The sequence below is a fragment of the Prunus mume genome, linkage group LG5 (genome assembly GCF_029339155.1).
Source record: "Prunus mume cultivar Tortuosa linkage group LG5, ASM2933915v1, whole genome shotgun sequence".
NCBI classification, from domain to species: Eukaryota; Viridiplantae; Streptophyta; class Magnoliopsida; order Rosales; family Rosaceae; genus Prunus; species Prunus mume.
This window is the reverse complement of record NC_142702.1, coordinates 22,846,662-22,863,840: the sequence shown is the minus strand read 5'-3', so window position 1 is coordinate 22,863,840 and position 17,179 is coordinate 22,846,662. Positions and strand designations below refer to the sequence as shown.

General features: G+C 39.7%; 4 protein-coding genes and 1 non-coding gene across 8 annotated transcripts; 3 read left to right on the top strand and 2 right to left on the bottom strand.

The window, feature by feature from the left end:
- Window positions 1-12: 12 nt before the first annotated feature.
- LOC103332175 (serine/threonine-protein kinase WNK8-like) lies at window positions 13-3,831 on the bottom strand. 2 transcript variants are annotated; one of them, XM_008234885.3, is made up of 7 exons: window positions 3,110-3,831; window positions 2,538-2,575; window positions 2,110-2,337; window positions 1,798-2,018; window positions 1,557-1,714; window positions 1,050-1,446; window positions 13-953 (listed from the first exon to the last, which is right to left on the bottom strand). In XM_008234885.3, exons 1-7 carry the CDS (start codon window positions 3,224-3,226, stop codon window positions 163-165), a joined length of 1,950 nt encoding a protein of 649 aa, XP_008233107.2. In that variant the 5' UTR covers window positions 3,227-3,831; the 3' UTR covers window positions 13-162. The 2 variants fall into 2 exon arrangements, with proteins under 2 accessions (XP_008233107.2, XP_088908766.1); XM_089052640.1 differs by lacking the exon at window positions 2,538-2,575.
- Window positions 3,832-4,352: 521 nt separating this feature from the next.
- On the top strand, window positions 4,353-4,426 carry TRNAV-AAC (transfer RNA valine (anticodon AAC)). Its single transcript has one exon. It is a non-coding gene; the product is annotated as a tRNA-Val (tRNA).
- Window positions 4,427-4,646: 220 nt separating this feature from the next.
- On the top strand, window positions 4,647-9,503 carry FKGP (L-fucokinase/GDP-L-fucose pyrophosphorylase). Of its 2 annotated transcripts, XM_089052639.1 has the most exons (8): window positions 4,647-5,012; window positions 5,339-5,630; window positions 5,780-6,144; window positions 6,336-6,462; window positions 6,567-7,580; window positions 7,856-8,589; window positions 8,849-9,250; window positions 9,377-9,503. In XM_089052639.1, exons 1-7 carry the CDS (start codon window positions 4,683-4,685, stop codon window positions 9,245-9,247), a joined length of 3,261 nt encoding a protein of 1,086 aa, XP_088908765.1. In that variant the 5' UTR covers window positions 4,647-4,682; the 3' UTR covers window positions 9,248-9,250; window positions 9,377-9,503. The 2 variants fall into 2 exon arrangements, with proteins under 2 accessions (XP_088908765.1, XP_088908764.1); XM_089052638.1 differs by having other exon boundaries at window positions 8,849-9,381.
- A 568-nt stretch (window positions 9,504-10,071) lies between these two features.
- Window positions 10,072-12,808, top strand: LOC103332176 (protein LEAD-SENSITIVE 1). 2 transcript variants are annotated; one of them, XM_008234887.3, is made up of 3 exons: window positions 10,072-10,292; window positions 10,472-10,620; window positions 11,858-12,808. In XM_008234887.3, exons 2-3 carry the CDS (start codon window positions 10,527-10,529, stop codon window positions 12,535-12,537), a joined length of 774 nt encoding a protein of 257 aa, XP_008233109.2. In that variant the 5' UTR covers window positions 10,072-10,292; window positions 10,472-10,526; the 3' UTR covers window positions 12,538-12,808. The 2 variants fall into 2 exon arrangements, with proteins under 2 accessions (XP_008233109.2, XP_008233108.2); XM_008234886.3 differs by having other exon boundaries at window positions 10,433-10,620.
- A 531-nt stretch (window positions 12,809-13,339) lies between these two features.
- On the bottom strand, window positions 13,340-15,939 carry LOC103332229 (aluminum-activated malate transporter 10). Its single transcript, XM_089053061.1, is given in 6 exon segments — window positions 13,340-14,459; window positions 14,551-14,694; window positions 14,800-14,915; window positions 15,020-15,292; window positions 15,362-15,502; window positions 15,600-15,939. Coding segments are annotated over 6 exon segments (1,419 nt in total). The 3' UTR covers window positions 13,340-14,054.
- Between the last annotated feature and the right edge of the window lie 1,240 nt (window positions 15,940-17,179).

The window sequence follows — 17,179 nt, the reverse complement described above, 5'->3', positions numbered from 1 at the left end:
AAGGATCACGACTTCTGAAAAAAGTGAGCCGCATCCAATACAAAGGTTAAACATCTTGTCGACCGTTAAATAGAAATACCAGTGAACATTATAAACGCAGATAAAAGTGGTCAAACAGGGGGGAAATTTTTTAGAGAAAATATGGGTTCAGTATGATCTAAATTAGTGAACAGGCACTTTCTTCTTTTCTATCCATCTCTTTCTAGTCACTTCCAATGCTTTCTCCCTCATCCTAGAGAGTTCTTGGAACCAGCGCTGGTACTGTGATTCAATGGTATCAAGTACCGACTTCAACTCAGCATCCAGATCATTATCTGCCAAAGACAGTGAAGAACAGCTGCTTGTCAAGCTCATAACCTTTGGTGCTTCAATTTCAAGCAACGGAAACACCAACTTCTCTGTGATCCCATTCACCAGAGAGCATTCCTCTGCATTACTAGCATAGTTGCTTTGAAATTTGATGTCATAAAAAAATGAGCACATGCAGCTTCCAGCAGTATTGCTGCAATCAACAGATTCAGCTACTTTGTCGTTTTTGGTGGAAGCATCATCAACCAGTACAGCAGACTCAACTGATACTTTCGAATGTTCATCAGCAAAATCAGCAAAGCTTGGATAAGAGGTAATGCCACCATTACAATTAACTGTTTCAGGGTTATCACAGCAACTACCATCTTGCTCAACCCCGGAACTAGCAGGAATACCAGATAGCGCTGAACCCCACAGGCTGGACATTGAGGGTTGGCCACCATAAGGACTTACTGGTCCGCTTGAGGAATAATCAGATGAAGGCTTCCAACCGGGTAGAAGTTTCATTATCAAGTAATCAATAAACTCAGCAATGAAGGCTACATCATGATCTGTTAACTCCAGTTGTTCAACCATCTCACTCGCCACAGACACCGCGGTATCAGTAGCAAGGTAAAAGAGAAAATGTATGTTCCTCACCTTACCTGTAAGGTACAAAAAGAGTCATGTTATTAAATTCCTGCACTGGAACCACACTACAAAAATTTGGATATCCACTCTCTCCCAGTTTCCGTACTCACCACATGCATCAGCAATACGCAAGGTCAATGAGACTGAATCATCGTCAATTTTCATCCCATTTAACCTGAACTGGTTGTTTTTATTTGTCCTTAGAAATTCCAGAACCTGTGGACTTCCATTGTTGCTTCCTGCACATGTGCTTATAGATAGCTGCTTATAATCAGTATCTATGTCCATGGAAAGAGGCCCCGACTTGGGTAAATTTATTACTTTCAAACTTTGGTTAGGTAACTGTAAGGGATCACGGATTGGTTCCATCGGGTTGTCAACTTGAAGGAATGGGTCTTTGAGCAGCTCTTTTGCAGAAAGCCTCTCGGATGCTTGAACCAGACATTTCTCAATGAACTCTTTAATTTGGGGGTCATTCACCTTACCAAGGGATGCAGGTTTAATGCCCTGCAATATAACATACCAGAAATTAGATACCTAGGCTGCCTAATGATTCTACTTCAAACAGCCAACAGAAAGAATAATGATGATAATTCTGATGATTTTCGGCAACTTACAGAGGTAACCTTCTTAAATATTTGAGCAGGACTTTTGCATTCACTATATGGATACTCAAAAGTAACCATCTCTAACATGCACATCCCGAAAGAGTATATGTCGACGAGTTCGTTATACTCCTCTTCATAGAGCTCTGGAGCCATAAACTCAGGAGTCCCTTACGTAGAAAAAGGAAAAATTTCAGTACTAATTTGGTCAGTTAAAATTAAGAGATGGCATCTGATGACATAGATTTCTCACCAATCACACTTCGAGCAGTAGGTTGTTGCATAACAGTTGCCAATCCCAGGTCTCCGATTTTAACTTCTCCATGATTTCCATTGATGAAAATATTGTCACATTTTAAGTCTCTGTGAATGATAGGCGGGTTGTGACTGTGGAGAAAGACTAAACCTCGGAGAATCTGCCTCGCCCAATTCCTTATTGCCTTAGTATCGACATTTTTATACTTCTTCCGGTACCTGATAACCAAAAGGTGCATCATCAGTTTAATGGCATATAGTGCAGCCAAGCAATACAAAGACATAATGAGAAACAATTAATAGAACATACTGCCTTAGACTTCCAGATGTGAAGAGCTCAGTAATCATGTTAATAGTATTTTTGTGGTCATCCACCCAGGAATTATAAAACTTAATAATATTTTCATGATTCAGTGATTTCAGCAGATGAACTTCAGAGTACAATTTTTCCAAATCTTCTGGTGATCGCGAGACAGCATCAATCTTCACTTGGTTCCAAGCGACTTCTATTCCATCAACTTCATCAAATGCCTTGTAGCTGCAGAACGAAATGACAAATCCAAGCGAAAAGCCAGAAAAATTGCCTCAAGTTAACAAAATATAACTTCCTAAATGTAATGGCTTTCAAACCAAAGAAAGAAAAGAAGGGCAATGACTTTCCGAAAGAAATAGCAGCACAATAAACCTGAAGGAGGAAGAAAGAAAAAAATTAAAGAGAAAAAGGTCTCAGAACCATACACAGTCTTGAAGGCACCCTTGCCCAAGATTTCATTGTGCTGTTACCAAGAAAAAGAGAATAAATGAATCAAAGAAGAAATAATGACTGAGAAAACAAAAACAATTTTCTCATTTCTAACAAGCAATAACATGGGCAAGCTAGAAGCAATAAATTATCTATATAGTCAGCCAAATTGGCTTGAAAGTTAGCTCAATCTGATAATAAATAATACAAAGGACATGCAAAATTAAAAACAAAAACCAGATTCAGGGAATGACGGATAACAATTCATGTCAAGAAATTATATGAAGCAGAAAAGATACTGATTATGCAGTAAATAAGTCAACAATGAACAATCAATACTAACTTAGATTAAATCATTGGCTTGAGCAATATATTTGCATCAAATGTGACCAATTACAACATGAATGTCAATACACCAAAACCATACAAACATATCGACAAGGAACAAAAAACAAGATTGCAGATTGAAAACCAGCATTCACCAATAAGTAAAATCTAAATTTCAATAAGATATCAAATTCCATTTAACATTTCCAATCCAAAATGCAATTCAAGTTGTGACAAATACCCGAACATATCGATTGCTCGGGTCTCTCTCTACATAATCGGCCTCTTCATTGGGAGGCTTCACCTTCGAAAGCATTCCATTACTTGATGGTGGAACCAAACTAACCCCTGTATCCATTTCCTGTGAAGAACCAAACAGCTACCAGAAAGACAAGGACTTTTTATATAATTTGTTTTTGCTTTATTAAATAGTTTTGTGGGTTAAATTTTATTCTTTAAAAAGTGTGTTCTCTCATTCAGCTAATGGGAGCAATCGCGGTTGATCGGGTCAACAACCGACGACGCTCATAGAAGGCTTCGGAGGCAATGCAGAAGGGATCGAATGCCGATTGGAAGCGAAATCGGCATTCGATGTCAATGGAGTGAGGCAATGAGCCGAGAAAGTTCAAGACCCCAAGTTCCATACAAATCGATTTTCTCATTCTTTACACCAAGCCCATCACAACCCACTTGAGGAAATCCATCTCTTAAGCAAACCCAAGTCGCAGAAAAGGCTCTCAAAAGTGCTGGAAGTTGAACATTGGGATGACCCAGATGAGAGAGAGAGAGAGAGAGAGGGGTGTGCAATTCGACCGTTTGAGATTGAGAGAGGACCAAAAATCTGAACCAAGAAACAAAAGCAAGGGAAAGAGTGTGAACAAAAATGGGTTTTGGAATTTGAGAGAGAAGGTGGAGAGGAGGAGAGAGCGGGTATGCTGGATTTTGATTTCGGAGACGTGCGAAAATGAAGGTCACAACAGACATTTGTGTGGTCGTTTGTCTTTTATTTATTTATTTAATTTTCAAGGAACAAAAAAATTGGTTAATTGTATTTTGTGGGGTCCAAGTGCAAGTAATTCTTTCCATCACTAATTCTAAACAACCGGTGATGATATTAAGGAAGAAAATTTTAACCCCCTCAAAGGAAGCATAATGGTCTTGCATTTTTCACTATTTATTTTCACATCACTTTCGAATCAAAATCAGTAACTTAAATTGTAGACGTGAGTTAAGTCAGTTGATCGTAATAATGAGTCTGACACCTTATATTCAAGTTTGAGTTCCCCTCATTCAAGATTAATTTAGATATAGTTTGTACATTAAAAAAAAAAAAAATCAGTCAATAACTTTGAATTATATTTTTCATGTCATAAATTTTATATGAATTCTTTCATCACAAGGTATTTAGATACATGCAAGTTGCAACGCATGAACCAGAGACCAATATGTTATAAATAGAAGCAAGAGAGTACCAACAGCACAAAGGTTTCGTGGTGTAGTTGGTTATCACGTCAGTCTAACACACTGAAGGTCTCCGGTTCGAACCCGGGCGAAGCCATTGCATTTTTATGAACCCCATATACATTTTTGCCCTTTTAGACTTGAGTTATACGACGAGTCGTATGCTTTCAATTATTAGACAACGACAATTTAATTATCACAGCCCAGTACTATTACGCCACGTGTACAATTTTATGTTAAATCATTGGTCGGTCCATCTGCGAAGAGTGCAGTGACAGCACTGGCACTAATTTCTCCATTTTATGAAAGTCTCTCCTTTTTTTATTTTTTCCTCCTCTGCACGCTCGCAGAAAATGGAAACCAGTAGAGTCTCTCGATCCCGACAGAAGGCTGACGTGGCAGGCGTGCTCCGGAAATCATGGTACCATCTACGGCTGTCGGTGAGGCACCCGACCAGAGTTCCCACGTGGGACGCCATCGTCTTGACGGCGGCCAGTCCCGAGCAAGCCCAGCTCTACGAGTGGCAGCTCACGCGCGCCAAGCGGGTGGGCCGCATAGCCGCCTCCACGATCACTCTGGCCGTGCCCGACCCCGACGGCCAGCGCATCGGCTCCGGCGCCGCCACCCTCCACGCCATTCACGCCCTCGCCAAGCATTACCGTACAGCAGCCCCACACTCCGAGGTAAGCATTGTTCTGAGCTTGGCATTGGCTGCATTAGTGATGTATGTGATCAAATTTATGAACTTTGTAAAATTGTGACGTGGGGAGCAAAATTCTGACTCTACAGACCAAAGAGTAGTTGCAAGTTGCAATTTTTAGTGTGGATTGTTCAGTTTTCACACAACAGCTTAAAAGGGTGCTTAAATCTATCAATTTTACAATAAATTGAAGAATAAAGTTGCCGACTTTACTATACTGTCATTAGTAAGTAGGAACTTTGAGTGCTGCCCATGTTTTTTTTATAATAGTTTCTGTGTGGTAATCTGTTTCATTTCAAACACTAACAGGTGGCAACTACAAGCAATGGTAGTTCTGGATTCTCTGAGTCTCATCAATGTCCAGAGGATGAAGTGGATGATGATGATCTCTCGCAAATGGTTAGCTTCATTGCCAAAAGGCATATATTATTGCTACATGCTGGAGGTGATTCTAAAAGGGTCCCCTGGGCAAACCCCATGGGGAAAGTTTTCCTGCCACTTCCGTATCTGGCAGCTGATGACCCTGATGGGCCAGTCCCGCTGCTTTTTGATCATATACTTGCAATTGCTTCTTGTGCAAGACAAGCTTTTAAAAATGAAGGTTATTTGTTTCGTCTACTGCATTTTAAGTGAAATTGAACATGAGTTAGATATATCAATGACACTCACATTGTGGCTTTTGGTAATGTTACTGAGTCATCTCTCACAGCTTCATATATCTTCGCGCTAATGATGTTTCTATCTTCTCAGGTGGAATATTTACTATGACTGGAGATGTACTTCCATGTTTTGATGCCTCTAACATGGTGCTTCCAGAGGACACATCCTGTATCATCACTGTTCCCATCACTCTTGATATCGCGTCTAACCATGGTGTTGTTGTGGCATCTAAGAGTAGAAATGTAGAAAGAAGTTATACTGTCAGCTTAGTTGATAATCTCTTACAGAAACCTAGCTTAGAGGAACTTGTTAAGAAGAATGCAATTCTCGATGATGGTAGAACACTTCTTGACACTGGAATAATAGCAGTTAGAGGTAAAGGGTGGGAGGAGCTTGCTGCACTTGCTTGTTCCTGCCAACCAATGATTTCAGAACTTTTAAAGAGCGGAAAAGAGGCAAGTTACTATTGCTAGAGGAGCTTTCTGTTCATGCCGTCCTGCTAATGTATAGTTTACAATAAAGTCAACTGGACTATTATTGCAGGCTTTGTTGTTATATAATGTGCATAGATTTCTTTTAGTGTGTGATTTCCTAGTATTTTTGGAGAGCTTTTAAAGCTTTAATAATATCCATATATTTTTTGCAGATGAGTTTATATGAAGATCTTGTAGCAGCTTGGGTACCTGCAAAACATGACTGGTTGCGGCTACGCCCCTCAGGCGAAGAACTCGTCAGTAGATTAGGAAAACAGAAGATGTTCAGCTATTGTGCTTGTATGTGTATCCTTGATGCCAGTATCCAAATCTTATTGTTTTCATCTATTTTCTATCTGATTTATTATTTTCTATATCATTTCTGCTTCTTGATTTCCCTGCAGATGATTTGTCATTCTTACATTTTGGAACCTCAAGTGAAGTTTTGGATCATCTAAGTGGAGCTAGTTCGGTACTGGTCGGTCGAAGACACCAGTGTTCTATACCAGCAACCAATCTATCTGATATTGCAGCATCTGCTGTTCTTCTTTCTAGCAAAATTGCACCTGCTGTCTCCATTGGGGAAGATTCTCTTATATATGATTCAACCATTTCTAGTGGAATACAAATTGGTTCCCTGTCTATAGTTGTTGGTATTAATGTTCCATCAGTGAATGGTACTGCTGCTGAAAATTCATTTAGGTTCATACTTCCGGATCGTCATTGTCTTTGGGAGGTTCCGCTAGTAGGACGCACCGGAAGAGTCATAGTGTATTGTGGCCTTCATGATAACCCCAAAAATTCAGTCTCTAAGGATGGAACTTTTTGTGGGAAGCCCTGGAGGAAGGTTTTGCATGATTTAGGAATTCAAGAAAATGATCTATGGAGCTCTACTGGTACTCATGAAAAGTGTTTATGGAATGCAAAAATATTCCCTATTCTTTCTTACTTTGAGATGCTAAATTTGGCATCATGGTTGATGGGCTTGAGTGATCAAAACTCGAAGCATTTTCTTTCATTGTGGAGAAGTTCACCACGTGTCAGTTTGGAGGAGTTGCATAGATCAATTGATTTTTCAAAAATGTGTCAAGGTTCCGTTGATCATCAAGCAGACCTTGCAGCTGGAATTGCTAAAGCGTGCATTAAATATGGGATGCTTGGCTGCAACTTGTATCAATTGTGTGAAGAAATTCTGCAAAAGGAAGATTTAGGAGTCAAAATATGTGAGGACTTTCTAGGTCTTTGTCCCGGACTCTTGGAGCAGAACTCTAAGATTCTTCCCAAAAGCCGAGCTTACCAGCTTCAGGTTGACCTTCTTCGAGCATGCAGGAATGAAACAACAGCTTGTAAGTTGGATCACAAAGTTTGGGATGCAGTTGCTGATGAAACTGCTTCAGCTGTAAAATATGGTTTTAAAGGTAGAGTAAGTTATTCATATCTCAATAATAGCATGATTGTATAAAATTCGATGGGAAAGGACAAAAAAGATAAGATAAGATAAGCTTTCCCCATCCATACAACAATGACCTTGAATATTCATTCATTTTTGTCATCCTTTCTTTCTAAGTAATCTCTTCCTCATTTTTAAACGTAGATACTATTCTTTTGGCATCTCATGTTTGATGTTTAATAGTCCTTAATCTTTAAAGGACCAGAAATTTACAAAACACTTGTTTTAATCCATGGTCTGTAGAGTATCTATTTGAGGCACCCAGCGATATCCCTACTCCAGTTTATAAGAACAATGATTTTGATGGCTCTGCGGATCATTCTTTCCACCCTAGAAGGGTGAAGGTTGAATTACCAGTTCGTGTGGATTTTGTTGGGGGTTGGAGTGACACGCCTCCATGGAGCTTGGAGCGTGCTGGTTCTGTTCTGAATATGGCAATAAGTTTGGAAGGTTCTCTTCCCATTGGAGCCATCATAGAGACGGCAGAAACAACTGGTGTCTTTATTAAAGATGATGCTGGAAATGAGATACACATTGAAGACCTAACCTCAATTGCTACTCCATTTGACGGCAATGATCCCTTTCGGCTTGTCAAATCTGCACTGCTTGTGACTGGCATTATTCATGAAAGTGTTGTTGCATCCATGGGCTTGCAGATCAGGACATGGGCCCATGTTCCTCGTGGCAGTGGCTTGGGGACTTCTAGTATCTTAGCAGCTGCCGTTGTGAAGGGACTTCTCCAGATTACCGATGGAGATGAAAATAATGAAAATGTTGCAAGACTTGTTCTTGTATTAGAGCAGCTCATGGGAACAGGTGGTGGTTGGCAGGATCAGATTGGGGGTCTCTATCCTGGTATTAAATTTACTGCAAGTTTTCCTGGAATCCCATTGCGACTACAAGTCGTCCCACTTTTGGCTTCTCCTGAGTTAATTTCAGAGTTGCAGCAACGCTTGCTTGTGGTTTTTACTGGTCAAGTATGTGGCCCCTTTCCATTTCCACTGTAAATATGCATGATAAGGCTTTTCTCGCATAAAATAAGTAAATAAATGAAACACAGCATTACATAATTGCATATTCAGTGGTGAAAAGCATCAAGGTGAAAATTAAGAATTTTGTTTGACACACACACTTTTGACTATTGTGCCTTAATATGTTGCTTTATTCTGTATGTCCACGTTTACAAAGAAAACATCTCTTTATCTGCATGTATAATGTAATGTGACTTTTGTGCAGGTTCGACTTGCACACCAAGTCTTGCAAAAGGTGGTAATCCGATATCTTCGAAGGGACAACCTTCTTGTATCCAGCATCAAGCGGCTCGCTGAGCTGGCTAAGATTGGGCGAGAAGCTTTGATGAATTGTGACATAGATGACCTTGGGGAGATAATGTTAGAGGCTTGGAGGCTGCATCAAGAACTCGATCCTTACTGCAGTAACGAATTTGTTGATAGACTTTTCGGATTTGCACACCCCTATTGTTGTGGCTACAAGCTTGTTGGAGCTGGGGGTGGAGGCTTTGCCTTGTTGCTTGCCAAGGATACTAGGCACGCAAAGGAACTAAGACATTTGCTGGAAGAAGATTCAAGTTTTGACGTCAAAGTATACAACTGGAACATCTTCTTACATAATTAGGAGGTATTATTCTTTAGATTGCTTCTTAGCTTTTGTACATTCTTTAATATATATATATATATATATATATATATATATATGATATTGATATTGATATTGATATTGATATGCTCACTCTATTTGTTGTAGTTTCATTTATTGAAGTCCATTGAATAATTTCTGGAGAGAAGTATCGTGGTGTGTAGTATTTGCAAATTATTCAAATTTGTATTTGCACTGAAATAATAAATAGAAGAAATGTATGAATTTCAAGTCATTAATCGTTTCGAATTCATAATATCACATTGCATTTAATAATTTTATATACATTGTATCTAGTAAATATCTTTATAATTTTTTCATTCAATGCAAGCTTATTATCAAAATCCAAATTCATTTTTTCTCACATACACAACCAAGATGCCATGAGAATTCGACATGAGGCCTCTTGTTGTCTGCAAGTCAATGGTCTATTTCTACCTTCTCGGAACCTTTTGCATAAAAAAAGAAAAAAGGAAAAAACCGATAAAGAAAAAGGTAGAGCCATCAACCAAGTGGCAAAGGCAAACAATCATAAACGTGAACATGCATAACGTGGAAGTGGAACCAAGGCAAAGAATCCAAAGCGTTTCAGAATTCCTTGCCTTCTGAACAGAAAAAAGCAAATCTTTTCCCACAAATTGTGTTGTTGCTAATGGAACAAAACAAACATCGCCATATTAAAAGAGTTTGATTAGTGATAGGCTACAAAAGAAAAAGAAAAAGGAAAAGAAAAAGAAAAAGGAGAAGAAAATGACCTCCATATAATTATCATGCGGAGCCACCATCCGGTCCTTTTTCTCGACTGCAATGCCTACCTGTCCATCCAAGACTTAAAGACCCAAGTCAAAAGGCAGAGAAAAACCAAAAAAACACACAGAGAAAAGAGAAGGGTCATCTCATCATCATCACCACCCATGACCCATCATCAAATTTGGTCATGATTGATGACCCATGAAATGAAAATCCAAGAAATGAATGATGCAGATACATTTTTTTTGGTGAAGGTCGTTTAACTGCTTCTTTGGTGAGCCAATTGTTTTCTACCGATGCCATATTTATTTACTTAATTTTATTTTGTTGGTGTTGGAGAGTCCCAAATGTTCTAACTTTTTAGCGGTTATTCTATTCTGTGGGTCACTCGGTCTATTTAAATTTTTTGTACAGTCATTTTTATACATGCAAGCGGTTGCTTATGGTGTATAGAGTGGTATAGCGGAGAAGAGGCAGAGAGAGCCAGTCAACAGAGATAAGGGGAGAGATGGGTCTGCTCACGAATAGGGTTGAGAGAAACGAGATCAAGCTTGGAGACCACATCTACACCTACAGAGCTGTCTTCACCTACTCTCACCATGGTCTCTCTCTCCCTCTCTTTCTCTCTCTTACTCATTTTGTTGTTTTATTTTCTGGCTATTTAATTGTGTATATATTTTCCAAGAATTACACAATGTGGGTTTATGGCGTAATGCGATTTCTGGGGTTTTCCATTTTTTTGGGTTTCAATTGTCTTGAACTTGAATAGCATTGACTTGTGTTTCATCCAGAGACTTTTTTTTTTTTTGGTTCGTCTTTCCGAATTTATGTCTTTCTGTAGCTGAATTGTGGTATCTTGATACCTTGATTAAGGCCTCTAACTAGTCCAAGGAATTGATGCTTATTGGATAACTTTGTTATGTTATTCTTTCAAATCATGGTGATTGGATAATTGTTGTGTGATATGACTGAATCTTGTATAATGTTTTTGTAATTCTCCATTTAATTGCTGGTGAATGCAAGGCTCTTCGATTTCTACTGGTTGATTTAGGTGTGCCATGATGAAAGCTGATTGCTTGCCTTCAAAATTGATAACTTTTTTGTTATTTTGCCTTATTGTTAGGTTAACTGATAACCTTAAGACTAATGCAATAATTCTTATGCTGCTATTTCTCTTGGCATGACTCTATAGCCACCATGAAGCTTGAAATTTTCCTTTTTTTTTTTTACTCTGACCTCATCAAATTTGTTGCAGAAAGGATTCTAAGCAGTAACTGCTATTTGAAAGGGTATTTGTTCGATGGTTTGTATGGCTCAACAAAAGAAAAACAGAATTAGATACTAGTCTTGTTGAGGGATTATAATTGTTTCTCCTTCCTTTCTTCTGTTGTCCAACATTCAATTGTCATTCGGGCTCAAAACAGAAACCTCAGTCGATATTGTCACATACGTTCCCAGATCACTAGGTAGCGAAGTAGATCTTATATAAATTCTTCTGAATGTATTAAGATGACTTCTTACAAGGTACACCATACTATGAATTTGCAAAGTTTACTTGGACATATAATGTGGAGCATATGTCTGAGTTTGTGCAGCATAAGTCACTCTCCAGATAGTAAAACACGATGACTATTTCAATTATTTGTGCCATCTACCATGGTACAATTTATAATATCATTTCCAGCTCTTTTTTTTCTCTTTGCAAGCATTCATTTTGCATTGTCCTTTACAAAACTTAATCATCCAATGTCTAGGCATTTGAACTTGTTGCTGTCTTGTGTTATTCTTATGCTTGGATAAAGTTTAATCATGAGCTGTATGGAATATCATACCATGCAGGTATATATCTTGGGGGAAGCAAGGTTGTCCATTTTAGGCCTGAGAGAAATTTGAACTTAAGCACTGAAGCATCATCTGACGTTTATGATTCAATGTCCTGTCCCACCTTTCCCGACTGTGGATTCAGGCAACCCAACAGCGGCGTTGTCCTCTCATGCCTCGACTGCTTTCTCAAAAATGGATCCCTTTACTGCTTCGAATATGGTGTTAGCCCTTCAGTTTTCCTCGCAAAAGTACGGGGTGGTACATGCACCACTGCAGCATCTGACTCCCCAGAAACGGTTGTCCACCGTGCAATGTATCTTCTTCAAAATGGATTTGGCAACTATGACGTGTTTCAGAACAACTGTGAAGACTTTGCTATGTATTGCAAAACTGGTCTCTTGATAGTAGACAAGCAGGGCGTTGGTAGAAGTGGTCAAGCTTCTTCAATCATCGGTGCCCCATTGGCAGCCATTCTTTCTTCTCCTCTGAAGTTGTTGATGCCAAGCCCAGTTGGAGTGGCTACCATGACAGCTGGTATGTACTGTATGAGCAGGTATGCAACCGACATTGGTGTTCGAACCGATGTGATCAAGGTGGCGGTGGAGGATTTGGCTGTGAACTTGGGTTGGGCAGACGACAATGAGGAGGAGGTGGCTCACGTTGAGGAGTCTTCTATGACACAGATTACCAGATGATGTGAACATGGCCCTTGTGCAGGTGAAGTGCCGTGAATTTGCGTATAAATTGGTAGTCAGTATTGAATAAAGCATTTGTCGACAATAATGGCCGAAGTTCTGATGTGGGTTTACAAACTCATTTGTAATTGTCACATAATAGCTTTCTAGTTATGCATGAAATGAATGAAAACAGTGATTATATGGTTGTCCTAATTGCTTTATCGTTGTTGTGTTGTATATGATATTTATTTATTTTTTCAATTCAGCAGATTCCAAGATTTTTATTTCAGGTCCGGGAGGATATTTGTTGCCATGCTTGCCACAAAAATTACATATGGAGTAGAACCATAAACCAGAGTAGGGTGCATTGCATAGAGTCATGCAATTTCCATAACGAAATCAACACGAGATTTTTCTTTCTTAACCCCAGATTTAAAAAGAAATTAGATAAGAAATTTTGAAGCAACTGAAAACTTTTTAAATTAGGTCTGCAGTGTTCTTCAATTCTTTTTTTTTTTTTTTTATAGGCTTTTTATCATGAAATATCCCTGACGTTTGCGAAACTACTGGATTGCATCCTTAAATTTTTTTGTATCACTCGTGGTCCCTTCATTTCTTGTTGGAATTGGCGGGCAACTAAAGCTGTAGTTCAATTTTGACATGCTAAAATAATGTCTTACTTTGGACGAGGAACAAGCGCTGAAAATGGAACATGACCAAATTGAACTATAAACAACACACGTTGAACAAATTGAATAAACTAAACTACCAACCACTGTGAACATATTGAACCAACTGCATACATCAAAAACCACTTCCATATATAAAAAAATCACTTTCAATTACATCATCAACCACATTCAGTTTCATCACATTAACCCCTACATGACTTCTATCAAAAATCACTTCCATACATACAAAAATCCTAGACCACTTCCATCAAAAACCACTTTCAGTTCCATCTCTTTAACCCCTAGAAAGCTTCCATAAAAAAACAATATCATACATCAAAAACCTTAGACCACTTCCAATTACAGTTACATCAAACATCATCTCAAACTCTACATGGCCTTCCTTTCTTTGCTGGAGACTTTAATTTCCTTCTTTGGACAGTTTGTGATGTTGAGGCTTGTTGGCATGAAGAATTGTGCGCAGTAGGAGGTTGTGATGCCACTTGAGGTGCTGGAGAGGGTTGTGAAAACCTGACAATTGCTAGAGAAGGTGGGGAGGTAAAAAGGAGTTGATCTGACGATTATATCCCTCATAAAATTGGGGATTTAACGATTTTTTTTGACAGATAGACTATTTAAGAGCACCTATATTAACATTAGGGACCACAAGTGATACAAAAAAATTTAAATGATGCAATCTGATAGTTTCACAAACGTCAGGGACGTTTTGTGATAAAAAGCCTTATGTTCACATAGGCTTATTTACTGTACATACAAGTTTTACAGCGACAGAAAACTCTGCAACTATAATCATGTATGAAATCAAATAGACACATGCTAATGTGGGGTATCCGAGGAGGGCTTCTATTGCTTGGAATTTTCTTGCGGCGCAGGTTTCATATCTACCTGGCCTGCTAGCTCATTAACTGCATCAACAATTCCGTTAATTCTTGCTGCATTTTCAATCAGCAAAGATACTAATGTGGTCACTGGAAGAACCTCCACCACTGGTGTTATGAAGGATTCTCCTCTGCCATCATCAGTGTCTTCTGGTGTCGGTGCAATGAGGCCGATGGGTACAGATTTCAAGGAATTTTGAAGTTCCTGCACTGCATTGTTCATCTCCCAAACCAAAGAGCCCATGTCAGATGATTTTGTCATTGTTTTAATTGTTTTTGCCAATTCTCTCAAGATACCTGAAGAATATTTGTTTGTTGTCTTGCAGGCATTGCTGAGATGCTTCTTTAGCTGTCCAATTGCAGCTGGTGTCTGGCCATAATAATATGTAACTTACAAGTTAGAAGCTAATGATATAAAACAATCTTAGTAGAGATGATTTGTTTTGAGGTAAAAGACCAGCCTGGGTTTCTGACTCCATGCAACTGCTGAGAGCCTCAATGCAATAAGCACAACTACGCATCGATGCCCCGATCTTAAGGTACTGTTTCCATTGATGTTTAAAGTTGAAGCTGCCATGTGCAGGCTCCCATCTTGCAAGTTTAGCCTGCAAAATTGTTCCCCCCAGCGGAAAAATAAAAATGAGCAATGTCTATGTAGGCAACAAATCAATATTTAGTAACTGAGTGAGCCACTTCACTCAGTCACTTACCCAATTGTCTTCTGTTGCCTTTGAATCAAGCACACATTTATACCCTTTGATTTCCTCTGTAGGAAAATTGTCTTCAGTCACAGCTTCATTATCTTTGAAGTACTCCAAGACATGTCCTGTATTTTTGAAGCTAACAAATTAAGTATTGTCATTACTAATAATATATCCTTTTCTGCAGGTGGTAAGGGAAAATGAAATTTGGTATTGTAATTAGAGATACCATCCAAGGAATCAGCCAGTTTCTCCAGGTTACGGTAGATCAATCTGTGAAGCTCATCACCAGCCCAAGTGTGGTATTAAAGCATGCTAATTAGAATGCAAAAGGAGGTCCCAATGCCAATGGTGGACAATCTGTCGTAAGCCAACTCAGATAATTCACCAACACGATATCCGGAAACTGAAACTAAGCTGAAGGTGAGGATGAAGATCAGAGCACCATAATCAAATCGGGATTTGACAGACGGGATGAATCAAGAGAAGGTTGCTGCTGAAGGTGCAAGGATGAGCAATATTGCATAAGTACAGTTTGTTATGAGTCAGAAACTTGAACGGTTTCACTTACCGAAGAAGAAAACTGAGATTCCAATAATTATGGGCTCAAACTTTTCTCCTGACTTATAAGCAATCCAGTGGACACCCAAACCAAGTGATCCAGCAAGAAAAGTTCCTGCTGCTCTATTTATGCTTTTATAGAGTGTGGCACCTGCAATGACAATGACATGTCCAATTGTGCATTTTACTTTACAATGAAATTTGGAATTTGAAAACTAGTTAGAAAGGCACACCAATTGCATACTCACCCACAGTGGATTCAAAAACTTCTACAACAGTCATAACTGTCCACATTGCATTCCCTCCAAAACTTTCATACAAAGACCTCATATAGTAAAAAAGTGACACAATTGAAAGAGCCAACCCTACTTTGAGAGCATGGATGGCCTTTTTGGGCTCAGCAACTCCTAAATCCCATGCCTTCAGTAAAAACCTCCATACTTTCAATCTCAACCCTCCAAGCACACCCTTCAACTCGAGCCAGACCTTATCGACTATCCCGGATTCTGGGACTAATACGTTTGTTGTCCCATCAGGTACATTGATCATCCAGTGCAAATTCCCTGACACATCCTTTTCATTCACCATTTTGGGCAGGACTCACAAGAACAATGGAATTTGGGTTGAGGGTTGTTGATGCTCTTTTTCGGAGAGGGTCAACTTAGAGAAAAGGGATTTGCCTTGCAGGGAAAGGGTCCGGGCCTTCAATAAGGGCTAGCCTGCAGAAGACAAAATAGGGAAGCAATCGTCAAGCTCCGCACCGTGTGGTGCCGGCCGAAGGCTCTCCGATGCTTAAGTCAGCTAAGAAGGGTAACTTTGCGAGTAATAGTAAAAGGCAGAAAAGTAGTTACCCTCTTACTAGGTACTGTTCCCTTTTTATAGGGAAGTGAAAGTGGGAGGTTGGTGTAGATTTCCGATGTGGGACTCTGTGCAAGTCGCCGCGGTGGTGACACGTGTCATGAGAATTAGGTTTAACAGTTTGTGAGCTTTGGCAGTCGGGAGTTTCGGCAGGTGCTTGGCACCTCGGAAGAGTGTCTTCCTTCGGCAGAGAGAAGGCGTGTCGCTTGGTGCTGGTTGTTTTGAGACTGGATATGCTCGGTTGATTATGGTGTAAACAGTAGTCCCCCAAGTTCGCGGTCAAGAAGTGACTTCTGGGTTGGGAACTTGTAAGCTTTGTGTGATCATGACCGAGCATTCCAGGTTCAGTGGGAGCCGTAGGGCAGTCCCTAGTCCCCCAAGTTGTCAAGCTAGAAGTGGCGTTAACACTTGGAAGGTATAAGAAAAGATGTGTTAGCCTCAGTGTCTGTTGGTAGCTGGGTACCTTTAAAAGAAAAGTAGACTTGAGTTTTTGAAGCTTTAGTAAGAAAATCGGTGGGTCTCAGTGATTGTTGACTCAGGTCTTGCCGTTTGATAACCAAGTGATGGTTTTGAGTAGAAAAGGCCTGGGTCCCAAAAGATTGGGCTGAAGCTTGAAGGAGAGAAGAATATGGGCTTCCATTTTTCCATTTTCCTAGCCCCCTAGCCATTCGGGGCCCTTTTTTTTTTTGTCTTTTCGAATGGCCAAGTGGTATGGGCTTGGGTAATTGAGGTTGGGCCATTGAGGGATCTGAAATTAGGGGCTGCCATGTAAAAGTGGCCCAGTGAGCTGGGCTTGCAAAAAGAGGAAAAGGTAACAAGGGGCTGAGCCCGTGAGTTTAGTTGTGAGGCCTTGGCTATAGTAGGGTGCTAGGTTGAGATGAGGATTGGTGTGCCTCCTGTATTTAGTTTTTATGAAACCTGCCGTTCGGCAAGCAGTAGCTAGGACTTTTGTGGAGCAAAAGGGCTAGGC